Genomic DNA, 27,799 nt, shown 5'->3' on the forward strand with positions numbered 1-27,799 from the left:
ACTGACAGAGGTTTTAGACTCAGGGGAACATAAGGAACATAACCCAAGCGAGAAATCAGAGAAATCGGACAATTTTAGAAAAAGCTCAAAACTTAGAGCACAGAAACGACTTCAGAAACGCAACAAAAACAACAATCAGAGGTAGAAATCGTGTTAGTTACCTTGATACCTAGAAGTAGGGACGAACTGCACGAAGATTGGTCAAGTTTTCGCGAAAATCTCCTCCCCCTTGCTCTCCACGAATTTGGGCCACTAATGGAGGAAAATGAAAGATATTTTGCTTTTTCGCCTATTTATAGCGGGCGAAATCCCGGGAAAATGAAAATTTCGCGATTCCGATTTTTGCAGCACGTTCACCAAGGAATTCTAAGAGAGATTCTGGCGTCAGAAATCCAGAACTCAAAACAAATATCTATGATATGGGAAAAACGATATCGAAAATCTCAAAAGCGGTGTAAGTTAAATCTGTCCCGAAAAACTACTTTTTGGCTGTGATCGCCGGACGACAAAACTTCCTTCTGAAGAAAGATTGGAAACGTCGAAACAAATCTGGCAACGCGGACGGAATCTTCGTTAGAAGTCCCGAATAGAAAAAGTCTTCATCCATTGCTCGAAAATAGGGTTTCGAAGCAAAGAAATTAGCGTCGGCGGACATCCGAAAAGTGAAACCTATCGTGCGTACAGTCCAGAGTTCCGAAATGAAACGCTGGTCGATGGAAAAATAAAGAGAATCTTTAAATTTTCCGAGAGTTCGAAATCTCACTCAAAACGTTGCTTTAAGAGCGAAATAGCCTATTCTGGACACGCTCGCCCTAAGGCAAGTGTGCAGACAACTCGCACTAACTCCGAAAACAACTACGCAACATTCCTCAAGCAATTCCTGAACTTTCTTCTTCATTAATCTTCCTCAAATATCAACCTCCTGTCACGCTTACACTGATTCTACGCGTGAGTCGGAAACTAGCTTGTTCTGAAAATCCAGGTCTTACAATTCCCACCTAGTTTCCCGAGATATAAACGCATGAATCTTGAAATTTGCTTGCAAAACACCCCCGAAACTCGGTTTCATGGCAAAAATGGGCACCATTTCAAAGCAAATATTCCATAAATGACTACCCCGGTTATGCGCCTTTGGAGGAACATCAAAGACATTATTTCAAGCATTCCCACCTAATTTCACGAGATATGAACGCAGAAATCTTGATTTTTTCTCGCAAAACAGCCTCGAAACTCGTTTCTTGTCAATAGTAGAACCATTTCAAAGCAAGTATTCCATAAATGGTTACCCAGGCTATAGGCCTTCGGCGAAACGTCAATGACATTATTTCAAGCATTCCTACCAAGTTTTAAGAGATGTGCACGCAAGAATTTTGAAATTTTCTTGCAAAACACCCCCTAAAGTCAATTCCATGGCAAAAGTGGGGACCATTGCAAAGCACGTATTCCATAGAGGGAATAACTGGATATGAGCCTTTTGGGGTATGTCAGGGACATTATTTCAAGCATTCCCACCAAATCTCACGAGATATGAACGTAGAAATCTTGAAATTTTCTTGCAAAACAACGTCGAAACTCGGTTTCCTTTCAAAAGTAGAACCATTTCAAAGCAAGTATTTCATAAATGGTTACCCCGGTTATAGGCCTTTGGAGAAACATCTAGGACATTATTTCAAGCATTCTTACCAAGTTTTAAGAGATGTGCACGCAGGAATCTTGAAATTTTCTTGCAAAACACCCCAAAAGTCGATTCCGCGGCAAAAATGGGGACCATTGCAAAGCACGTATTCCATAGAGGGCATAACCGGCCTTTTGGGATATGTCAAGGACATTATTTCAAGCATTACCACCAAGTTTTCGCGAGATATGCACGCAGGAATTTTAAAATTTGCATGCAAAATATCCCCGAAACTCGGTTTCAAGGAAAAAATGGGCAACATTTCAAAGCAAGCATTCCATAAACGGTTACCCCGGTTATGGGCCTTTGGGGGCATGTCAAGTACATTATTAGAATCACTCCCACCTAGTTTCCCGAGATATGAACACATGAATCTTGAAATTTGCTTGCAAAACACTCCCGAAAATCGGTTTCATGGCATAGATGGGCACCATTTCAAAGCAAGTATTCTATAAAGGGTTACCCCGGTTATGCGCCTTTCGGGGCATGTCAAGTACATTAATCCAATCATTACCACCTAGTTTCCCGAGATATGAACGCGTGAATCTTGAAGTTTGCTTGCAAAACACCCCCGAAACTCGGTTTCATGGAAAAAATGGGCACCATTTCAAAGCAAGTATTCCATAATTGACTACCTCGATATGAGCCTTTGGATGAACATCAAAGACATTATTTCAAGCATTCCCACCAAATTTCACGAGATATGGCAGAAATCTTGAAATTTTCTTGCAAAACAGTCTCGAAACTCAGTTTCTTGTCAAAAGTAAAACCATTTCAAAGCAAGGATTCCATAAATGGTTACCCCGGTTATAGGCCTTTGGTGTAAAGTTAAGGACATTATTTCAAGCATTCCTACCATGTTTTGAGGGATGTGCACGCAGGAATCTTGAAATTTTCTTCCAAAACACCCCCAAAAGTCGATTTCATGGCAAAAGTGGGGACCATTGCTAAGCACATATTCCATTGAGGGCATAACCGGATATGAGCCTTTTGGGGTATGTCAAGGACATTATCTCAAGCATTACCACCAAGTTTTCGCGAGATATGCACGCGGGAATTTTAAAATTTGCCTGCAAAACATCCCCTAAACTCGGTTTCATGGCAAAAATGGGCACCATTTCAAAGCAAGTATTCTATAAAGGGTTACCTCGGTTATGGGCCTTTGGGGGCATGTCAAGTACATTATTAAAATCACTCCCACCTAGTTTCCCGAGATATGAACGCATGAATCTTGAAATTTGCTTGCAAAACACCCCCGAAACTCGGTTTCATGGTATAAATGGGCACCATTTCAAAGCAAGTATTCTATAAAGGGTTACCCCGGTTATGGGCCTTTAGGGGCATGTCAAGTACATTATTCCAATCATTCCCATCTAGTTTCCCGAGATATAACGCATGAATCTTGAAATTTGCTTGCAAAACACCCCCGAAACTCGATTTCATGGCAAAAATGGGCAGCATTTCAAAGCAAGTATTCCATAAAGTGTTACCCCGGTTATGGGGCTTTGGGGGCATGTCAAGGACATAATATCAATCATTCCCACCTAGTTTCACGAGATATGCACTCAGAAATCTATAAATTTGCTTGCAAAAGATCCTCGAAACTCGGTTTCTTGCCAAAAGTTGCACCACTTCAAAGCAAGCATTTCATAAATGATTACCCCGGTTATGTGACTTTCGGGGAATATCAAGGACATTATTTAAAGCATTCCCACTAAGTTTCAAAAGATATGCACGCAAGAAGATTGAAATTTTCATGCAAAACACCCCCCGAAACTTGGTTCCATGGCAAAAGTGGCACCATTGCAAAGCATGTATTACATAGAGGTCATAACCGGATATGATTCGTTTAGGTGTGTCAAGGAAATTATATCAAGCATTCCCACCAAGTTTCGCGAGATATACACGCAGGAATTTTGAAATTTGCATGCAATACATTCTCGAAACTCGGTTTCATGACAAAAATGGGCACCATTTCAAAGCAAGTATTCCATAAACGGTTACCCCTGTTATGGTCCTTTGGGGGAATGTCAAGTAATTTATTTCAATCATTCCCACCTAGTTTCACGAGATATGCGCGCATGATTCTTGCAATTTGCTTGCAAAACACCCCCGAAACTCGGTTTTATGGCAAATGTGGGCACTATTGCAAAGCTCGTATTTCATATAAGGCATAATAGGATATGCGCCTTTTGGGGTATATCAAGGACATTATTTCAAGAATTATCACCAAGTTTCACGAGATATGCATGCAGAAATTATGAAATTTTCATGCAAAACGCCCCCGAAACTCGGTTTCCTTGCAAAAATGAGCACCAGTTCAAAGCAAGTATTCCATAAATGGTTACCCAGGTTATGGGCCTTTGGGGGCACCTCAAAGACATTATTTCAAGCATTCTCACTATGTTTCATGAGATATGCTCGTAGAAATCTTGAAATTTGCTAGCAAAACAGCCTCGATCTCGGTTTCTTGGCAAAAGTGGCATCATTTCAAAGCAAGTATTCCATAAATAGTTACCCCAGTTATGAGCCTTTTGTGGTGTGTCCCTGACATTATTTTAAGCATTCCCATCATGTATCACAAGATGCACATGATAAGTGCCAATTTTACCTAATTTCGATGAGTAACTTAGGCATTTATCATTATGAATTCATGATAAATCTTGATCAAATCCTACTTCTTTTGATTAGAACTTATTGATAGGTGAACTTTAGGCTAAGATGTGCTTAAGTTTGATTTTAATCTCAACTTGTATTGTAGGATTGAAGATTCAAGGAAGAGGGCGTGTTTTGGCAAGAAAAATGGATTTTGAAGATGTACTGGGCGCCCAGCGGTTTGCAGAGGCCGCCCAGCGCCCAAGGCGGTGCCAGAAACCTTCCCCTGAAGTTATCTGGCCGCCCAGCGCCCTGTACTGTGTTTTTTCAATATTAAAAGCTTCTCTTAAGAATCTGGTGAAGAGAACTTGAGGAGAATAGAACCCTAACAGAGGGAAACACTTGAGAGATAAGGAGAGAGGCTTAGGAGGCTAGATAAGAGGCTTGGGTATCGGATTCGGCGGCGAGACATCGCGACGATTTCGGTTCTTCTAATTCTTCTCCTTTATTTGTAAAGCTATCCATTTTCCCATGAAAATGTATAGCTAATCTCTCTTTTGTTGGGATTTGATGTAGTTGTATGATACTTATGCTCTCTATGTGATTCTCTTCAATATAAAGCATGTTTCTAGTTGCTGATTTAGTGGTTTTCTCTTGATCTTCATGTTATATCTTAGATTGATCACCTATGGTATTTTGTTTGATTCGACTTGTGAGCGGATGCTACAATGTCTGAGTCCGAACTAGAGTTAATTACCTAATAATCTTAATTGCTAGACATAGAGTTAGGTTTGTTAGTCACTAAACACCCAAACTTCATGATAACTTTCTTTCTTAATCATGTGAGACATCAATGTTTAAGATTAGAGAGTTATTGATATCCACTCATGCGAGACATCGATGACGTAGGGTTGAATTGGTGTAGATGAATCATATGCTTGAACATGTTATGTATTTGAATCACTAGAATGCAAAAAGGTCAAACAATGAAGTCTAATCCCAACAATCCCTCATATCTGTTGTTTCTCTGTTAGTTTATTTGCTTTTCATTTAGTTTCATGTATAAATAATCAATCTCTTACAAGGTTATTAAAACCGGACCGATGATCAAACCGGTGAGAGTACTGGTTCACGGTTCATTGGTTCAACCGTAGTTGAACCGTGGTCCGACCGTTATAGCCGCTATAAATTAAAAATGTTATTTTACAATAAATATGTATAGTATATAAGGTAATATTAAATAAAAAAAGATAATATTATAAGTTCATATTTCAAATAAAAGTACAAAATATAGACAAAATTATACAATCAAAATAGTAAGTTCAAAATAACAATAAATAACATAAATTTAATGTTGTATAATATACTTGGTATTTTATATCTTTGTATACTTTAAAAATATTCTTATGGTTCACATTTTTTTTATTTGGTCGAAGATCAATTTTTGTTGGAGAAAGGAGCAGCCCATGCTTACATGTATTAAAAAAAGCCCATATGTTTCAAAATATATAACAAAACCCTATTATGTCTAATTTCAAGTTTTGTTTTGCTGCAGCCGCAAAACACAGTAGTTTCTCACACCAAAATCATGAAAGAGAGAAAAGATGGAAAAGGAAGGCTCACAAAAATGTCTACAAAACAGAAGAGTGAGAGAAACGCGTACAACATGATTTCATTTTCACACTTTCAGATCTGAGCTCGCAGTAGAAATCAGAACTATAAAAATCATCTTCTTCCCGTTCTTTTACTTTTGTGCCTCTGTCTGATGTTGATGTTTAAGTCTACTGTGCCAAAAAAAACTCAAAAGAGCAATTTTTTCTTGAACCGCCCAAACCGCTCAAACCGCCGGTTTTGGCCGGTTGACCGGTTTTTGACCGGTTAGCCCGGTTCTCCACCGGTTTTTAACACCACCGGTTCTGTGGTAGTTCCGGACCGGCCACAGGTCCGGTTCACGATTGAAACGGTTGAACCGGCCGGTCCGGTCCGGTTTTTATTACCATGATCTCTTATGAATCCATCATTTAACTTTGTCAACTATTGAACGACATAGTGTTACACCTCCCTGTGGATACGACAAAACTCTTTACTATACTACAATTGAGTCTTGAGAGATTCAAACGTAGAGTGGTAAAAAATCTTTCAAAGAAAGTATTACATAAATGGCTACCTCGACTATGGGCCTTTGGAGGAACATCAAAGACATTATTTCAAGCATTCCCACCAAATTTCACGAGATAAGCACACAGAAATCTTGTAATTAGCTTGCAAAACAACCTCGAAACTCGGCTTCTTGTCAAAAGTATAACTATTTCAAAGCAAGTATTCCATAAATGGTTACCCCGGTTATAGGCCTTTGGCGAAACTTCAAGGACAAAATTTCAAGCATTCCCACCAAGTTTTAAGAGATGTGCACTCATGAATCTTGAAATTTTCTTGCAAAACACCCCCAAAACTCGATTCCATGGCAAAAGTTGTGACCTTTGTAAAGCACGTATTCCATAGAGGGCATAACCGGATATGAGCCTTTTGGGGTATGTCAAGGAAAAATTTTCAAGCATTACCACCAAGTTTTCGCGAGATATGCACACATGAATTTTAAAATTTGCATGCAATACATCCCCAATACTCAGTTTCAAGGCAAAAATGGCCACCATTTCAAAGCAAGTATTCCATAAACGGTTACCTCGGTTATGGGCCTTTCGGGGCATGTCAAGGAATTTATTTCAATCATTGTCACCTAGTTTCACGAGATATGTGCGCATGGTTCTTGAAATTTGCTTGCAAAATACCCCTGAAACTCGGTTTTATGGCAAATGTGGGCACTATTGCAAAGCACGTATTTCATAGAAGGCATAACCAGATATGCGCCTTTTGGGGTATATCAAGGACATTATTTCAAGAATTCTCACCAAGTTTCACGAGATATGCATGCAGAAATAATGAAATTTGCATGCAAAACGCCCCCAAAACTCGGTTTCCTTGCAAAATGAGCACCATTTCAAAGCAAGTATTCCATAAATGGTTAACCCGGTTATGGGCCTTTGGGGGCACCTCAAAGACATTATTTCAAGCATTCCCACTAAGTTTCATGAGATATGCTCGCAGAAATCTTGAAATTTGATAGCAAAACAGCCTCGATCTCGGTTTCTTGGCAAAAGTGGCATCATTTCAAAGCAAGTATTACATAAATAGTTACCCCGGTTATGAGCCTTTTGAGGTGTGTCAGTGACATTATTTTAAGCATTCCCATCAAATATCACGAGATACACACGCCAGAAAATTAAAATTTGCATGCAAAACACCCTCGAAACTCGGTTTTATTGCAAAAGTGGACACCATTGTAAAGCACGTATTCCATAGAGGGCATAAACGAATAAGAGGCTTTTGGGGTATATCAAGGACATTCTTTCAAGAATTCTCACCAAGTTTCACGGGATATGCATACAGGAATTTTGAAATTTGCATGCAAAACACCTCCGAAACTCGGTTTCCTAGCAAATTGGGCACCATTTCAAAGAAAGTATTCCATAAATGGCTACCCTGGTTATGAGCCTTTGGAGGAACATCAAAGACATTATTTCAAGCATTCCCACCAAATTTCACGAGATATGCACCCAGAAATCTTGAAATTACCTTGCAAAACAGCCTCGAAACTCGGTTTCTTGTCAAAAGTAGAACCATTTCAAAGCAAGCATTTCATAAATGGTTACCCCAGTTATAGGCCTTTGGCGAAACGTCAAGGACAATATTTCAAGCGTTCCCACCAAGTTTTAAGAGATGTGCACGCAGGAATCTTGAAATTTTCTTGCAAAACACCCCCAAAACTCGATTCTATGGCAAAAGTGGGGACCATTGCAAAGCACGTATTCCATAGAGGGCATAACCGGATATGAGCATTTTGGGGTATGTCAAGGAAATTATTTCAAGCATTACAACCAAGTTTTCGCGAGATATGAACGTAGGAATTTTAAAATTTGCATGCAATACATCCCCGAAACTCGGTTCCAAGGAAAAAATTGGCACCATTTCAAAGCAAGTATTTCATAAAGGGTTACCCCGGTTATGGGCCTTTGGGGGCATGTCAAGTACATTATTCCAATCATTCCCACCTAGTTTCCCGAGATATGAACGCATGAATCTTGAAATTTGCTAGCAAAACAACCCCGAAACTCGGTTTCATGACAAAAATGGGCACCATTTCAAAGCAAGTATTCCATAAAGTGTTACCCCGGTTATGGGCCTTTGGGAGCATGTCAAGGACATTATATCACTCATTCCCACCTAGTTTCACGAGATATACCCGAAACCCTAGAATTTCGAAACCCTGAAAACCCTAATTCGCGAAACCCCGAAACGCTCGAACCCTGAAACCTTCAAACCCTAACGCTCTGAAACCCTGAAACCCTAAAAGTTTAAAGCTTTTGAGTTTAGATCAAGCCAAACGAGCTTCTTTAAAACCACCACTCCATGTTTTCTCTTCTCTATCATTGAGTCTCTAACCTATTGCTGTTGAATACTCCCCTAATTTAGTAGAAATTGTTAGCGGAAAAATTGAAGAAAGGAGAAAATGGGGTTATAAAACCTCAATTCAATTTGCTACTTCTAGTTCCTAATCTTCTTCTAGACATCATCATTTTTTGATTGATCTTCTAGTTCTTACTCTTAAGTGCAGGTGGTAAATTGTTCTCCATCGAGGAAGGGGAAACTTGTGGTCATCGGATCCTCGGTGAACGAAGGTGAGGTAGGCTGCGGAGGACAACAAAGTGGCGGACTGGCTAGTGTCGATTCACACCACCTCCGAGATAGAGGGAAGGGTAATTTTGTAATGTAATTTTTTTCTCAATCATTTTTTATTACCTGTTATAATTGGTCATTTTCACTCTTGCACGGTGCAAGTAGCACCCTACAAGCCACTCATTTTTTCTTATCAAAAGGTTTACATTATCAAATGTAGAAAAATTGTAGATTGAAATTCTGAGTATTGGATGTATAAAAAGGACATTCCGAAAAAAATCTAAATATGGATATTTTGATAAAAATGAATTCCCCTTATTGAAATAGAGTTGGGCCTAGGCCGTGATCCACGAGATTTTGATTTGAGGTTTTTTTCCGATGATTGATGACTTTATGTGCTTTGTCAAATAGTAACACTCGGATTTGACCAACAACAAAAAAAATAGTAACACTCAGATACCTGTTACGCAGCATCCAACAAAGGATGAGGTGGTGCAGTGAGGTTATCTCCGTATCAGGTGCACATCCACCGCTTGCAGTGCCATGGAGGAGGTTAAACAAAATAGGCAATTGTTTAAGGCCCCAAAAAAATTTAGTTTGTATATAGGATATATTCTTAAGGCTTGAGAGGGTGATGAAACAATGAAAAATTAGATAATATTAATTAAAACATTGGCAATACAATGTAAGAACTTAAAAGTGCAACGAAAAGTGCTACTTTGATAGTTATTAGTAATATTGTTTTCTATTAGTAAATTTACATTTTCCAAAAAAAAGTAAACAAAATATTTGTTGTTTCCAATTTTCAAAACTCAAAAAATTATAATGTGTTACTCAAAAAAATTAGTTTTTTTATTGACTTATATATAATATTGTATAAGTTTACTGTTCACTCACTGTTTCTTCACTAAAAAAAGAAAAATTTCACTTTAAAAATTTTTCTAGGTTGAAGTGCATTATCAAAGGAGATATTTGATATCAAAGTATTGCAAAATCTCTCATTGAAACTCTGAAACCCTGAACACCTAAATTCTCGAAACCCTAAAATGCAAAAACCTTGAAACCCTAAAATTTTGAAACCCTGAAACCCTGAATTCTCAAAACCCTGAAACGCCAAAACCCTGAAAACTTGAAACCCTAAAACTTTGAAACCCTGAAAATCTAAATACCTGAAACCCTAAAACTCTGAAACCGTGAAAACTTAAATTCTTGAAATGCTGAAACCTTGAAACCCTAAAACTCTAAATACCTAAAACTGAAAGCAGAGTTGTATGTGAGGTTTCAGTTTAGGTGTAGGTATAGGTTGATGTGTGGTTGTGCATGTAGATTGAAATGCGGGTGTAGGTGAAAAAGAAGGTGAAGGTGACGAGCAGGTGAAGGATGTGGTCAATGTAGGTAAAGGTTAAGATGTGATCCTTTGGTTTATAGGAAGTTGAATATATAAGAATCAATGATCAAACTAGGGACTTAATTCGAGCCATCTTTTGTTTTTTATTGAAAACCTCCAAGTGCTATTTTAAATCGCACTACACAATCCCACAATCAAGGAGTTGAACGCACCAAAGATCACATACTCATGATCTTAGCGATTGCAAAACGTGAAAAAGTAAGGCATAACTCGAAGTAGTTCGAGGGGCTCGAAGAAACAAGTTTGGGGCTTCTTAGTCAGGCCGAGAGAAAAGCTATGATTAGGCTGTTTCTTTTATTTTCATTCTTGTCTTTAGAATTAGTTCTCAGTTATCATAAAAGCACTATAAATAAGCGTTTGTAACATGGGAAAGGTCTATCATATACGACACGACCAAACAAAGTTTATGTATAAGATCTTCCGCTCTTTCCTGCTTACATTTTAATCAAATTTCCTTTTCATGATTATGCAAAAGACCTTCTCGTTGACTTTCTTGACTTAGTTTCTCTTAAATTTCAATTTCTTTACAAACTTTTTAAATTTCAATTTCTTTACAAACTTGTCACCACAACAGTTTTTGTGTACTTTAAATTCGGGTCAACCGAATAACTTGACATTTTCTCATCAATTTTAACACCAAGCATCTTGAAATCACATAAAACCCTCTCAACTCGTTTTCACAGCTTGTACATCACCGAATTTAAGTACCCACATTAAATGACATGATCCAAGTCTCAAATTGTCACGCATAAACAGACTATAACAGCCAACTCACCAATATACATTATTGACTCTTGATGTCTAATATTAGTCCATGATCTACAAGTATATCAAATCCAAGCTAAAACCCAAAAAGGATTCAATAAATATCTTCGAATAATATCATATTCTGAAGAATCCTCTGCGCAATGTACACATTCCCCGCAATGCACACGCCAGCTATCAATGAATATCGGAATTTCTCACCTTTCACTAGTATTACTTCTCTTATTACATGAAAGATTCTTGTGTCATAAATAGATAAAGTATTAATATAAAATATGTTCCAAGATAATAATATTATGAAATTTATGACCTCAGGCACAAATAGCTTCCCCTTCCTAATGCAAACGCCTGCTCTCAATGAATGTCTGTCGAAATCTCTCGAATCTTCCATCCCGGATTGCTTCTCTTATTACATGAAAGAACTTCAAATAGTGGTGTGTATTATGGCTGCAAAATTCAATATAACACTATGAATACTTAATTGTTGAAAGTATTAATGTAATTATTGTTGGTACTGTCACAATTATCCGTTACGGCATTTTTGACAATTTGAAGCAAAGAACATACATTTCAACCAGAATTTGTGCAAGCATTTCATGAACATTGAATAGATGATTGATGTATGCTTTTGTATGATTCTGGCATGTATAGCAGGAGCAGTTTCCTAAAATGGGGGACATATCTTTCCTGCATGAAAACACAAGCTCAGAAATGAGTGATCACTCATTGGATTTTTAAAATACAGTTCGTATATGTTAACTAATAATTATTACAAAAATGCCACATTACTTTCATATTGTTTCCTTTTGACAAGACTTTGCAAATGGAATTGGGAAAATAACAAAAACTCGGTTTCCCATATCAAGCTCAAATTCATGAAAAACAAAATATATAATGAAAACCATGTGGCATTCTTGTAATTGCTAGTGAAAAATATCAACTTATGAATACAAAAAACAAACCAAACACCAAACCTTTACAAGAATAATGATAAAACAACATAGTAACAGAATAAAGGTGCTATTCAGATGGGCTCAAGTTTGTATTCAATACCATCAACTTTTGAGTTTTCTAGAGGGTTTGTTTGGGAGGTGTTTTATGGATAGGAAGGGGGAGAAGGACACATGTTTTGCTCTATAGAGATTTAGAGGAGGAAGTTTATATGGAGATTCCACCCAGATATGGCTTAGCTAATGGGAGAAATAAAGTTTATAGATTGAATAAGACCTAATGGTCTTAAACAATCCCCCCCTGGGTGCCTGGTTAGGGAGATTCACTAAGACTATGGTGTCCTTGAGGTACACACTGAGTCAAGGTGACTATAATCTCTATATTAAACACTCTCAAGATGATAAACTCACTATTCTCTTGGTTTATGTAGATGATACAATCATTTCTGGTAACAATAAGCTCAAAAGGCATAATCTAAAGGAAAAACTATTTGCTCAATTCGAGATGAAGAATCTCGTGAAGTTGAAGTTCCTTGGAATAGAAGTTGCTTACTCCCCCTTGACCTCCTTAAAGAAACAAGAAAATTAGGCAGTAAATCCACAGGAGTACCCATAGAGAAGAACCACAAAATTGAGAGGGATGAGGAGAGCCCAAAAAATAAAAATAAAAAGGTCCAATACCAACGATTTGTGCAAAAGATCATTTACTTATCCCACACTAGGGCAGGCATCACTTATGTAGTCAGCGTAGTTAGTCAATATGTATGACCCACGAGAGAGACACTTCCAGTCTCCAGACATTAACAAGAATCTTAGCCCATTGAGCGGACTACTTTTTGAGAAAGAAGGGAGCTTATCTACGGAAGTTTACACAGATGCACACATGTAGGACCCACCATTGATAGGAGATCCACTTCCAAATATTGCATGTTTTTAGGGATTTTGTTTCTCAATTCAGTTTTTATAGATGATAGAAACTTTCTCCACTCCCATTGCACGTTCTTTATTTTTCCTCACGTTGCCTATTCCTCTGGCTGCACGTTGGCACAAAACCTTTACAAAAGGAGTCTTGAAACGGCTTTCTCAACCCAGAAAAATACATAACACGAATTGCCTTCTTCTTCCCCTAATTTTCACTGGTTTTTTCCATTAATCAATATTCAAAGAGCACGGTTTGTTCATCAGTTCAGGGATCTTTCGCTGCACACGACAGATTCAACGGGTTGACATATCTTGGGAGAGGAGCGCATCAAGTTCTTAATCTACCCAGTGCATGTCAATGGAATTAGCTGGCAGAATTACTGCAGCATTTAAGCTGGCAAATCCTGCATTATTGCAGAGCTGTAATCATGCAATTCTGTAATTATATCTTTAATTAGCATAGGATAGCAGTTATAACATTTTAGCAGATTTTTAGGGATTGTATTATACTATATATATGAGAATCCTCCAGCAGAAGGATACACAATTCAAACATACAATTCTCAGTTCTTGACATGGTATCAGTCTTGGTTGCGATCCTATAATAGTTTTGCACCAAATTCCTAGTTCTTTTTCCTCTCTTTTGTCTTAAGTTTATCCTGGTCAAGCCCAAGTTCCTTTTGTTTCTTGTTCAGCCTTCATTCTTTTCCTCAGCCTCATGTCTACTGAAAAGTATGAAGTTTTATTGGTTCGCCTTAATGGCAAGAACTACTTAGCCTGGGCATTTGAGTTCCAGATCTTTGTCAAAGGTAAGAGCCTTTGGGGTCATGTTGATGGTAGCACTTCTGCTCCTGACAAAGAGAAACAAAAAACTGAATATGCCGATTGGGAAGTCAAAGATAATCAAGTCATGGCGTGGATCATCAGATCTGTTGATCCAAATATTGTCCTCAATCTTAGACCATTCAGCACTGCAGCCAAGATGTGGGCCTACCTGAAGAAAATATACAGCCAGAATAACACCGCTCGAAGGTTCCAGCTTGAACATGACATCGCCATTTTTCAACAGGAGAGTCTTTCAATTTCTGAGTTATATTCTCAATTCATGAATCTTTGGGCTGATTACACTGACATTGTCTATGATAGTGTGTCTACTGAAGGTCTTACTTCCGTACAAACTGTTCATGAAACACCAAACGAGATCAATTTCTTATGAAATTGAGATCTGATTTTGAAGGTATTCGAACCAATCTCATGAATAGAGCTACTGTACCTTCCTTGGATGCATGCCTCAATGAACTGCTTCGTGAAGAACGCTGCCTCCTTACTCTAGCAACCATGGAGCAGCACAAATCTGCCTCACTTCCTGTTGCCTATACTGTTCAAGGAAATCCTAGAGGACGGGACCTAAGTGCTGTTCAATGTTTCTGCTGCAAAGGATTTGGACATTATGCTTCAAATTGTCCTAGAAAGACCTGCAATTACTGCAAAAAAGATGGTCATGTCATTAAAGAATGTCCTATAAGACCACCTAAGAAAAATGCAACAGCATTTACCACCTCAGTTCATTCTCCTCTTGCCCCAAGTTCTGTGGATATAGCAAATGTGCAGCATAATGCTCCTACCCCTGTTCAAGCTTTAACCCTTGAAATTGTTCAACAAATGATAATTTCAGCATTCTCTGCTTTAGGGCTCTCAGGTAAACATTCTCCCAACTCCTCTCCTTGGTATTTTGATTCTGGGGCATCCAATCATATGACCAACAATGCTGAAGCTCTTACAAACATCACCCAAAATTCTGGAAATCTCAAAATTCAGGTTGCTAATGGAAACCATTTACCCATCACAGCTATTGGTGATATTTCTACATCTTTAACTGATGTTTATGTTTCACCCGGTCTCACTAGTAACCTTATTTCTGTTGGTCAATTGGCTGACAATGATTGCCGAGTTGCATTCTCAAAATCTGGTTGTCTTGTGCAGGATCAACACTCAGGGAAACTGATCGCGAGGGGGCCTAAAGTTGGACGTCTTTTTCCACTTTGTTTTTCAATGTCTCCATGTTCTTCTTTGCCTTTTGTTTCTTGTCATTCTGCTACTGCTGTTAATTTTGAATTATGGCATAAGCGTCTAGGACATCCAAACTCCAATGTTCTTCATGAATTGCTCCAATATGGTGTTCTTGGTAATAAAGAGACCTCGTCTCTTAGTACTATTAAATTTGATTGCACCTCTTGTAAACTTGGTAAAAGTAAGATTCTACCATTTCCAAATCATCAATCAAATATAAGTCAAGCGTTTGATATGATTCATAGTGATTTATGGGGGATAGCACCTGTTATATCTCATGTCAATTACAAGTACTTTGTCACTTTCATTAATGACTTTAGTCGTTTCACATGGGTATATTTTCTGCGTTCTAAAGATGAAGTCTTCTCTGCTTTCAAATTTTTTCATGCCTATGTTGAGACCCAATTTTCTTCAAAAATTAAAATTCTTCGTTCTGACAATGGGGGGAGTACACATCTAATTTGTTTCAAGATTTTTTGAAAACAAATGGTATTTTATCTCAAAGGTCATGTCCTTCCACTCCCCAACAAAATGGCGTGGTGGAAAGAAAAAATCGCCATCTTCTTGATATTGTCCGCACCCTTTTGTTGGAATCCTTTGTCCCATCAAAGTTTTGGTGTGAAGCTCTCTCCACTGCTGCCCACCTCATTAACCGTTTGCCTTCTCCATCATTAAACAATGATTCTCCTTACTCACGGTTATTTGGTCACCCACCCACTTATTCCAATCTTCGCACTTTTGGTTGTGTTTGTTATGTCCATCTTCCCCCACAAGAACACTCCAAGCTCACAGCTCAATCTGTTAAATGTGCTTTTCTTGGTTACTCAGCCCACCAAAAAGGCTTTCTATGCTATAATCCTAATCTACATCGGCTTCGGGTCTCTAGAAATGTCATTTTTCAAGAAAATACACATTTTTTTGTAGCTAATCATGACACTTCCTCTGCATCATCCATATCTGTTTTGCCATTGTTTCATAATAATTCTGCAGAACCAACATCACCCAAACCTTTCTTGGTATACCAAAGACGTCCAACTGTCACTCCAAATCAGCCATCTGCACCTCCAGGGCCCTCTCCAGATCACTCTCTGGCTGTTGATCCAGTAATTGTTCCAGAACCAGCTCCTTTACAACGCAGCACTCGCGTTAGTAAACCCCCAGAAAGGTATGCTCCCCCTTTATCCTTGACAGCAACTTTAACATCGGCTCCTATTCCTTCTTCCTATAAGCAAGCAATGGAGCATGCATGTTGGCAAAAAGCTATTGAAGCAGAACTTCTAGCACTAGAAGAAAATCAGACATGGGAAGTTGTTCCATGTCCCCCGTCTGTTAAACCTCTTGGCAGCAAATTTGTATTCACTATCAAGTTGTGCTCGGATGGATCTATAGATCGCTACAAGGCTATGCTTGTTGTTCTTGGAAATAGGCAGGAATATGGTCTAGACTATGAGGAGACTTTTGCACCAGTAGCCAAGATGACTACTGTACGTACTATTCTTGCCATTGCTGCATCTCAATGTTGGCAACTACATCAAATGGATGTCAAGAACGCATTCCTCCATGGTGACCTCAAGGAGGAAGTGTACATCACACTTCCGAAAGGTATGCCTACCCAATCCCCTAATGATGTTTACAAACTGAAGCGTTCTTTATATGGTTTGAAATAGGCACCAAGGGTATGGTTTGAAAAGTTTCGAACAACACTACTTGGCTTTTCCTTCACACAAAGTCAGTATGATTCGTCCCTTTTTCTGCAAATGACTTCTAAGGGAATTGTGGTATTACTTGTTTATGTGGACGACATTGTAGTCACTGGTTCTGATCAAGAGGCTATCGCTAAGGTCAAGAAATTGCTGCATTCCACATTCCACATGAAAGATCTTGGCCAACTTACTTACTTCTTGGGGTTAGAAGTCCATTATCAACAACAAGGCATCTTCGTAACTCAGCACAAATATATTCAAGATCTAATTCAATTAGCAGGTCTTACCAATGCCACTATTGTTGATACCCCCATGGAAGTTAATGTAAAATATAGACGAGATGAAGGTGAACTTCTACAAGACCCAACTTTATACAGAAAGCTGTTCGGTAGTCTTATCTACCTAACCATCACACGACCTGATGTCTCTTTCGCTGTCCACACAGTAAGTAAATTCATGCAAACTCCTCGGCATTTCCATCTTTCTCCGTGGCTTATTTTTCACTTCTGGTTCATCACCACAACTCCAAGCCTACAGCGATGCTGATTGGGCTGGATGTCCGGACACAAGGAAATCTACTACTGGTTGGTGTATGTTTATCGGAAATTCTCCAATATCATGGAAATGCAAGAAACAAGACTCAGTCTCCAAGTCATCCACAGAGGCAGAATATCGTGCCATGTCGGCAGCATGCTCTGAGATTATTTGGTTGCGTGGTCTTCTTTCGGAACTCGGTTTCTTACAATCACAACCAACTCCGTTACATGCTGACAACACAAGTGCCATTCAAATTGCAGCAAATCCTGTTTACCATGAACGGACGAAGCACATAGAGGTTGATTGTCACTCCATCCGAGAAGCCTATGACCGCAGAGTTATCACTCTACCTCATGTCTCCACATCTGTTCAAATTGCTGACATCTTCACCAAATCATTGACACGTCAGCGCCATAATTTCCTAGTTAGCAAATTGATGCTTGTAGAATCACCAGCATCAATTTGAGGGGGGATGTCAATGGAATTAGCTGACAGAATTACTGCAGCATTTAAGCTGGCAAATCCTGCATTATTGCAGAGCTGTAATCATGCAATTCTGTAATTATATCTTGGGTAAAAAGCATTTTTGGCCCCTGATGTTTTAAGTTTGTGCAAATTCTGCCCCTACTCTATTTTTGTCGACGTTTCTACCCCTCATGTTTTCAAACAGTACACAGTCTACCCCTTCGTTCGTCAAGGCTTTCTCAGGAGAGGTTCCTGAGTGGATTAGAGAGATGAAGAGTATATGAAGTTGATGATTATCAAGGAAATGATATAAATTAAATTTGCTTAATGTATATATCAATTATGTATAGAACTGAATTGGTTAAAAGCATGTTTTGCTACTTACAAGTCTTGAGTTTGAATCTCTCATGCCCCTTTTTTTCCAATTTTACTTGTAATTTCCACGTGGCAAGTCCAAAAAATATAAAAAAAAGTCAAATCAGTTCATTCCGTTAGTTTTTTAACGTGTCTGACTGACGGAGGGGTAGACGGTGCATTGTTTGAAAACATGAGGGGTAGAAACATCGACAAAAATAAAGTAGGGGCATAAATTGCAGAAACTTGAAACATCAAGGGCCAAAAGTGTTTTTTTGCCTTATATCTTTAATTAGCATAGGATAGCAGTTATAACAATTTAGCAGATTTTTAGGGATTGTATTATACTATATATATGAGAATCCTCCGGCAGAAGGATACACAATTCAAACATACAATTCTCAGTTCTTGACAGTGCAGTTGGGGCGTTTTCTCTCTAAGGACAGCGCCTTGCGTGCTTCAACCCAGGCTACTCTGAACTCGTTCTCTTGTTATTTTAATTATAGACTTATTTGTCTGTTATATTGCATTGTTTGCTTCCTGCCTTGTCTGTTGTCTGCTGGTTTATGTTCACCTCTGATATGTCCTTGTGTTCGCTGAATTAAAATTTTCTAACATGCACACATGTAGGATCCACCATTGATAGGAGATCCACTTCCAAATATTGCATGTTTCTAGGTGGAAATTTGGTGACATGGAGGAGTGAAATGAAAATTGTTGTAGCGAGGTCGAGTGCGGAGGCGGAATATAGAGCTATGGCTTAAAGGGTTAGTCAGCTCTTGTGGATGAAGATCGTATGGGATGATCTCAAACCTTTTGTTTGGAGATTTAGACTCAGAAAAACAATTTGACTATTGTGCAATGAAAATATAAAGTACTTTTATATGCCTTTCAATTCCTTTATGACTTACATTGCACCATATATCAATCTAATTGTCCTCCCACACCTCAAAAATTGTCGTTGAACGAGAACATCGTCATCTTCTTCATACGGCTCTAACTTAACCGATAAGTTCTCATGCACCATTAAAGTTTTGGGGTGATGTTTTTCTTACCGCTTGTTACTTGCTAAATCGCATGCCATCTTCAGTCCAAGGTAATCAGATTCCGACACTTCACTCTATTATGTTGCCAAAGGACCCCCTTCATATCCCTCGTGTGTTTGGTTCCACTTGTTTTGTTCAAGATCTATCTCCCAACCGTGATAATTGTCTACTTGGGCAGTTCAATTGTCTTTTTTTGGGTATTCTAGAGTTCAAAAAAGATATTGATGTTATTCTTTCTCCCTCAACACACTGCCTTTATGTTTCTACAAATGTTACATTCTCTAAGGATACATGGTACACCATCCTTTGCTCCGCTAGAGACTCCTTCTATAGATATGTTTGTGATTCAACTACTGCTCCAACCTCTCCTCCCATTGAGGTCCCAAAGTCCCAACTAACCCTTCATTGAAGATGCACCGCAATCCCATTAGCTTTTCATGGCGGCGCTCCTTTCCTACTCTGCAGCTTCACAGTCGCCTATTCCGATTTTCTTCTTTCTAGGATTGCGCTGGTTTAGCAGGCTGAACAAGTACACTGAATTTTGAAGGAATCAGCTACCTCAGAGATAACATGAAATGTGAGAAAGTAGAAAATTGGAAAAGGCCAGCAGAAATGCTAAACTTCAAGAACTTAACTTGATTCTATCAAGGCAGAGCCATATAGATTTGGGATTAGAAAATGGCACTGTGTGAAAAATCACTCAGATTTCATAAAAGCAAAAAAAAAGGTATTTACAGTACCCCCCAACCCCTTGCCCATGTCAAGAGGAGGTTTTACAACAACAACAAAAAATAAATCATCTTGAGACAGAATCTTAAGCAAATATCACAATCATAATATTTCAAAAATTGAAATAGCAACTCAGAACTTATTAACTTAATCAATCAAATGTTGGACAATCGTACTATTTCTTGGTCTCTCATCACCTCCAATGATTAGACTACCCTGCAAACAATCTACTTGCCTTATTGAGGCTTCTACATGTCTTCTCCTGACATGACCAGATCACCTAAAACAAGATTTCACATTTTTTAAGAATAGGTGCTACCCGAGATATCTTTGTATCGGATTTATTCCTAATCCTATCTTTTCTTGCCTGTTTACTCACCCATCGCATTTCACAACATTGAACTTATGCTCTTTCCTGCCCAACAATCAATCTCATTTAACATCACAAGCATAAAGCTATATGGTAAAATTTTCCTTTAAGCTTAGGTAGTTTTCTATTGTAAGTTTTGTAAAATCTGCGCAAACTACTGCCCAAGATTTCAACCCACTAATGATTTTATCAAACTCAGATAAGTTTGTACTGGGAAAAAAAAAAATTCAAACTCGGATAGGTACAAAAAGCAGTTAAAACTTGTTACCTATAAGCAGTTGCTCTCAAATTAATTTTAGTCAAGTCACTTCCAATCTGGCTTAGGTGAAAGTGATCTTGATTACCATTCTTGTCCAGTGAAAAGGTTAGCGCAAATCCACCAAGCGTGAGGGAATAGATGTATCTATGAACCATCACAAAAAATCATCCAAATCCTTGACAAAATACACAAGGTGAATAGGGAGGGATATTAAACAAATGAAAATTGGACTTAGCTACTTACGTTGAATCAAAGAGATCAATTCCAGCAGCAACTCCCTGCAAAATCTCCTCTGTAAAGTTAAAATCAGTGTATGTTCAATAAATTTGTGTAAATTCAAATTTAATCAAGAAATAATCCATTTTAAGATCAAAACTGTATTCAATAGATTAGCAAAGTGGAACAGTGAACAAAGTGTCGATGATTAATTTTTCACAAACTCAATGCCAAGTCAACTGAATCAATATCCAAGATTTAACTATCTTAATGACTTTATGTTCATAATCATCTAACTCAAGCTGTTGCCTCCATTAGGCAGTTCATGACATGTGATAAACTCAGAACCAATCAATTATCATCAGCCAAGAAAAATAAAATGATTGATGCCAATGAACTCTTTCTTTTTTTAACTTTCAAAAAGAAAGAAATTGATTAGAGAAGAGAAAGAAAGTGGTGTAGGAGCATAATAGCATGAAAAACATGAAAAAACACATCATTAAGCAAAGCAGGACACTGAACACATGGAATTAAAAGGTTAGGCACCTGGGAGTCCAAGACCACAGATCATGCGTGGCTTTTCATCTGGCAAGACCTCCTGGGAATAAGATCACTTTGTTACATCAAAAATAACATTTGACAAGGACAAACTCTCCAAACACTTGAACTATTAGCTGAAAGATCACTAATGATTTTATATCATCTAACACCCTCAAATAAAAGGGTCTTTTATCTTATGCTGAAATTCAACTTTTTTAACTAGATAAAGTGGGCCAAAAAGGATAGTGCTCATAACCACTTTTACCAGGCTGTGAATTCAGCTCTGATTGTACTTTTTTCACTGTTCACTCCGCTTCAATTCTGTGTTACCAAGTAGGACATTGTCATTGTAAACGAGAGGTGTTTCTTGAGTTTTGTTATAATTCCAGTGTTACCACACATTGAATAAAATTCAATTTGAATAATGACTTAAAGAAGTGACTGGGTAACTACTGCAATTGCACTCACGACAATAGTACTTAGAAGAGCAGGTCGCTCATCAATGCGCTCTCCAAGACCAAATCCTCCAATCCAATAACCTACATTAATCATCACAGTTCAGTTACCATATATATGCAAGAATATAGGCCTTTATAGATCTCAAATGCATCACATAACATAAAGAGAAGACACAACAACAATCCAAAGCTCCAGTTTTTGAATTGCTTCTACCGTAAATAACTTCACAGAGAAGTTTCCCATTAAGATGGATGAACATGATTTCTCAATAATAGGCCCAGATGAATTTGCAAAACTTTTCTATTATGCTATCAGACTCGAGCAATAAAAAAATGTGAAACAATAATATTTGATAAAATTTATGAATTTTGAATGGAATTTGACTGATAGCGAGATGATTGTCAAAACAAGGTATTGATATTTTTCTTTTCATTTTCTTGAATGCTTTGTTGAAGTAAGAATTTAATTTTAAGCTGAGCCAAGTTGAGCATGTTGCACAAAATTCTAAAACAAAATCACCTTCCCTGTTAGGTTAAGCGAGAAAAGATGGAATAAACAAAAACAAGAACAAAAGTAATGTGAAAGCATTGAGACACAGAAGTCAAACCAAAAGCAACTAGAGAAAAGTAAACCTGATACATTTCGCTTGGCTACCTCCTCTGCACATCGCTTCCTTTCATCCAAATCCGAGCCTCCCACAATGGCACCAAAGATGGATCCAGTTGCCTAAATTTTGAGATGTCAAAATACATTAAATTAGTTAATTTTGTTCAATAATAAAAGGAAATAATATTTAATACAAGGAAAAAAATATTGTACGAGAGGACTCAATATCCACTATTTGTTATAGGAATAAAGAAAGGAAATAATATCCAAATTCATGACACAAAACATGGATGACTAAGACTGACTATATTTGTTAGAAATACAATACAAAACTATTAGTACACAATATTTAGCACTTTGACCTTACAACTGCAATACTGCATGGTGTCTTTTACTTTTACAAGGTATTAGATTGCCCACAATGAGTACACAGTATCTAGAAGAGGATCGCCTATCAATTGGAGAGTCTGCTGAATCCACATCTAAATATGAAGAAACCTAGGTATCTCCTTTAGCTTCATAAAGGAGACCCTTTCCCAGAGCTCCTGCAGTACACTTCAAGTTACAGACATAAAATCCAATAGCCCTAACACAAGGAATCAAAAGCTGACTACTCATATACTCATTGCAAAAGACATGTTTGGATTTGGATGGATGCCTATGAGATAGTTTACTTTCCCTCCCTACGAATCTTCTTTATCTACCATCATTTGATAGTGGCTTCCCTTAACTTAGTTAATGTTTAGCACTAACATAGCAATAATAGCATATGCTATAAGATAATTATGCTATTCTTGGATTGTGCCACTCAATGCCTAAAAACTAGTCATATGCAGAGACGTGAAAATTTATTGACAATTTCTCAATGTTTACATGCTAAATGTGCTAATTTGCCACATTGAGATGTGTGAGTGAAATGAAATCTTTTTTCCCTCTTGGTTCAGATATTTGGATCAAAAAGTAAGCTGAAGTACATTACAAGAATTAATGAAACTGGTGTGAAAATAGACTTCATATGAATTTTGGAGAGAAGCAAAGAAGGGTTCCACCCTTCAATTGTTCTACAGTTTCAATCTGGCAATCTGAAGCTCATCCCTTCAACTCTAGGACAATCGTTCTGAACTTTTTGGATAATCTCAATGTGGTGGATTCGTATACCAAACAACCTTAAGCCTATGCTCCTAGACTTCAAAATACTTGGCTGCACTCATCAGTTATGTTTTTTTGGTCTTACTCTTATGGCTTGAATCCATGTCAATGTTTTGCTTAAAGGAGTGAAAGCAGTCTTCAGTTCTGAATCTCCCTAAGAATTTCGAGCAGAAATTTGTTATAATTTGGTTAAAATGTGTTGCTTTCTAAAAGACTTGCAGATTTTTCAACAAAGAAATTTGACATGTTTGAACAAAGAGTGAAAAATAAACATAATATACTTTTCCATCTTTTGGGAGAAGTTACCTCTACCAGAGGAGCAAAAATCATATATCGATCCAAGGCATGCTAAACATTATAGGGTCTTTCTGGAATACCACTATATGTCTATATCTTAGTAATTACAATACTAAATAGAAACTCATGAAGACGGTGATGACAACGTATCCATATTCACTACTATTTACAACTTATTTTGCAACTCAGCAATGTCTTCTCAACAAACTAAAATTATAAAAACGAAATCATTTCAGCTATTAAATATTTATGAGTACATGAATTTGAGAATGCAATTAATATCAGTAGAGGAAAAACGTTACATACATTGTCCTTTACCGAATTTAGTGCAAGGCAATCGTCAAGCCACCTCAAAGTTCTATCTACTGAGGTTTTGTTCCTTTTATCAGACACCCAAGCGGGTACTTCATCAGCCAAAGTAGCCCATATGTTTGGGCGCATGCAAGAAATCATTTCAACATAATCTTTGGGTTGAATCTGTTGGTGTCAATTTAGAATTAGAGGATGCATTAGATTCACTTAAACATTAGTTAAACTTAAACCGAATAAATTTACCAGTAGACGACCACACGGAGTCTCAAAAGATGCTCCGAGTTTGGTGGTTCCCTTAGCCTCAGGAAGGCATTGAATGGAATCCCTGGCTACAGCTGCAATTCCATATTCGTGCAAACCAAGCGTTTGGTGAAGGCCTCCTATTTGTGAGATTGTGGTTGGAGAAAGTCCTTCCAGACTAGACAGAGAAACAGACGATGTGAATGAATAATACGAAGATGATGATGATGATGATAGAGATTGTGAAAATTGATTATTACAACTTACAAGTGAAGTGGAGAAACTTGAAGGAGATGAGAATCAGGTGAAGGGAGAGAAGTGAGAAGGTCAGGAGAGATAAAATGAGGAAGGCCTTTACGGGTAGATAAGAGAAGAGCCGGTGTCTCTATGAGTCCCGAGCAGCTTCCTATCTCCACTGCTCCAACTCGAACACCACTGCTCCACGCCTTCTTCACCACAAACTTCATCTGCGGTTTACTTCTTTTTTCTGGCTTCGGACGGGAGTGAACAGGGCTTTGAAGGTAGGTAAAGGGAGGGGAGGGGAAAATGGGTTAACAAACCTCCATTAGGGTTTAATCTCATTCTTTTCTAGAGCTGCAGGAGGCATTGTCACAATTCTAGTCAAGTGGGCCACACGCTTGTTTCAACATTTTTTTTTTAATATCCTATTTTTGTAAATATTTAATTAAGATTAATTAAGATATGTTTTAACTTTGAGAAAAAGTTTGATGCACCGACGATGTAAAGTTTTTTTACACCGTCAACCAATCAGATTTTAAGGATGTGAGAAAATCTCTCTTTTCATTTAATTTCTTTAATTGACATGTCACATTCTTGAAATCTGATTGGTTGACGGTGTAAAAAAACTTTACACCGTCGGTGAATCAAAATTAAACTCTTTATCTTTTTCTATAAACTAGTGTTCTTTTTACCCGTGCGTTGCACGGGGAATATGTTTATTGTATTTAATACATCGATCATATTTTAAATTATAAAAAAAATTAAGATACTAAAAATGTAAGAAAAATCTTAATGAAGCAGATGATAAACACATATTAAGCATGGAAAAAAAAGAATGTGTCTATTGTATTTAATACATCGATCATATTTTAAATTATAAAAAATTTAACATACTAAGAATGTAAGAACAATTATAATAAAGCAGATGATAAACACATATTAATCATGGGAAAAAAGAATGTGATAGTAGCACAAATTAGGGTTGTGAAAGATAAACATAAAATATGACATCATTTTATTTATTTGAAGTCATAAAATAGCAATATATCAGATTTTGTACAAAATTTACGAACCTTAAACCGACAAAAATAATTTTGCATAGATTTCAAATTAGCCAACATAGATTTGTTTTGGCAATGAATTTTAGGTGCATAAATTTCTCCTCTCCATTTATAACTGAATGCATTCAGTTGGTATCTCATTTGATTTTATTTGTAATTTAACACAATATCAATCAATTAGTTTAGAGTATAATGATTGTTTAAAAAATATATAATGATACTTTTTATATAAAACAATATGTCACGTTACATATGCATAAAAAAAACTCTAAAGTTAAAAAGAAGATTTTAAAATTTTCAGTGTAACACATGTCAAAATAGAAGAAGGATTTACTTATACATAGGTGGCAACACCTTGAAACATCATTACAACAAACATTGATCTTTGCATGCTCTTTTTGCCACCATTTATCAAGAAGTGTGGTCCTTTAGAGCTGTATAGTAGCCACCCACTGTATTTAGAATAACACATTTTATACTATTCTTGGCGTAGAACTCATGTTCCATTTCTTGCAAATCCATCACATATCATCAATCATCGTCCTGCTTCTTTGGTAGTTAGGAGCATCAATGTCTTTCTTTTACTCTACAACATTGGGAATGATCTTAAATTGTGCAAGATGATGCATCTGTTATAGAAAAAAAATACAAAACCAAATTGCAAACCAAGCAAGAGCTTACATTGCACATGTGAGATGGACAAAACAGATTGAGAGGAACAATGAAATAATGTTTAGGTAGTGGAAAACAATTGAATTACCAAAAAAAAAGGTGAGCAGCAGACATGCAAGTCCATAAAACCCGGATAAGAGTTAATAACCTTTTTATACTAAGCAATCAGAATGTGTGAAGGCTATAATAAATTTCTTCCCTTACCTAAAATTGGGATGAGAAGTGATATCCATAGAGCTCAGCAAAGTCCCTATCCTCATTATATGAACCAAGAACTGTTCATTCTGCCACCAATCTTATATCCTAACCTCATTCCACATCAGATCAAGAATTGTAGTAAAAAAATGGAGACGAAAAGTATAATGAACCACATGCTGGAAAAGTTACTTATTTGATCAGATTAATAATTCTAAGATCCAAAATCAACACAAATCAGTAGTTATAAATTTATCAGCAAGAAATGAGATAGCAAGAGAAAATGCCATAAATTGGTGAATGAAAATAAGGAAATTTTATATGATTCATTCTCCTTATCCACATTCCCTTTCCATTCAGCTCATTAACTGTGTTAAGGCTTACTTCCCACTAAGCAAAAGTTCAAATATCAGTTATGAAGTCAAACTAAATGTAACTTATGAGTTATAAAGATGCAGCTATGAGTACAACTAATACCCATGGATGTGACAGGTATAAAGATGTTCATATGGATATGTAAATTTAGAATTTTAACACATGTACTAATTGAAAAAAAAGCTTCCACTATTGAGATAGTAAAGCAAAATAAAAGAGACTATAGCTATGTCTAAAAGCGATTTACAATTGACAACAAAAAAAGCTATTAATTGATAAGAAAAATAGCAAAATCTGGAATTGAAAACAATCATATGAATAAGTATCTTACCTAAATCTCATTTCTTTAACTGGGATCCTGGGTCAAATTTGTTGGACGTCCCTTCTTCTGAAAGAGTTTCTCTGCCTTCATGATGCTGACATTGTAGATGAAGTTTTGACAGCCAAAACTGGAAGACAATGATGCAATTAAATAAACTTGCAATGGGAAGGATAAAAGCATGTAAGTCTACTATCAATTGGCCGATTAAGAACATTCAGAATAAGGGTTGCATAAGAGAAAGCATCACAACATTAGTTTATTTAAGAGATATGGAAGCATCACAGAGACCACCAACAAATACTAAAGCATATATGAAATTAAACAAAACAATCACAAAATAGGGAACAATGAACAAATTAAGAGAAAATTAAAGGACATGGCTTTTAGGAATTGAATCAACACTACCAAATATAGTGCTCACTAATTAGGTCAATCAAATTCATCAATAAAAAAACCTTTAGGAAGCGAAGCATAAACATTTATGTCAAACACTTACACAATTATCAACACCACATTAAGCAAGTTGCATACTCG

At 37.2% G+C, this 27,799-nt stretch overlaps 1 protein-coding gene across 5 annotated transcripts; it reads right to left on the reverse strand.

Moving 5' to 3' along the window:
• Positions 1-11,142: 11,142 nt before the first annotated feature.
• LOC130728592 (uncharacterized) lies at positions 11,143-24,980 on the reverse strand. 5 transcript variants are annotated; one of them, XR_009015711.1, is made up of 12 exons: positions 24,668-24,980; positions 24,404-24,578; positions 24,155-24,325; positions 22,429-22,522; positions 21,806-21,876; positions 21,344-21,395; positions 20,825-20,873; positions 20,591-20,725; positions 14,608-19,757; positions 14,322-14,532; positions 14,043-14,226; positions 11,873-13,899 (listed from the first exon to the last, which is right to left on the reverse strand). XR_009015711.1 is itself a non-coding variant. In XM_057580098.1 (10 exons), the coding sequence occupies exons 1-10, from the start codon at positions 24,865-24,867 to the stop codon at positions 11,513-11,515; spliced, it is 1,179 nt and encodes a 392-aa protein (XP_057436081.1). In that variant the 5' UTR covers positions 24,868-24,974; the 3' UTR covers positions 11,173-11,512. The 5 variants fall into 5 exon arrangements, 2 of the variants coding, with proteins under 2 accessions (XP_057436082.1, XP_057436081.1); XR_009015710.1 differs by lacking the exon at positions 11,873-13,899 and adding an exon at positions 11,745-11,864 and having other exon boundaries at positions 14,322-19,757; XR_009015709.1 differs by having other exon boundaries at positions 14,322-19,757.
• Positions 24,981-27,799: the final 2,819 nt, after the last annotated feature.

Source organism: Lotus japonicus, chromosome 1 (genome assembly GCF_012489685.1).
Source record: "Lotus japonicus ecotype B-129 chromosome 1, LjGifu_v1.2".
NCBI lineage: Eukaryota > Viridiplantae > Streptophyta > Magnoliopsida > Fabales > Fabaceae > Lotus > Lotus japonicus.

What these genes read in the sequence shown, in the direction of transcription:
- LOC130728592 (XM_057580098.1), bottom strand. Translation starts at nt 24,867, where the DNA reads ATGAAGTTTGTGGTGAAGAAGGCGTGGAGCAGTGGTGTTCGAGTTGGA. An exon ending in TAAATTCGGTAAAGGACAAT is followed by an intron (nt 22,523 to 24,154) that starts GTATGTAACGTT and finishes CTCAAAATTTAG; the next exon opens with GCAACTGGATCCATCTTTGG. An exon ending in GCACAAATTCTGGTTGAAAT is followed by an intron (nt 11,625 to 11,744) that starts GTATGTTCTTTG and finishes TGAATTTTGCAG; the next exon opens with CCATAATACACACCACTATT.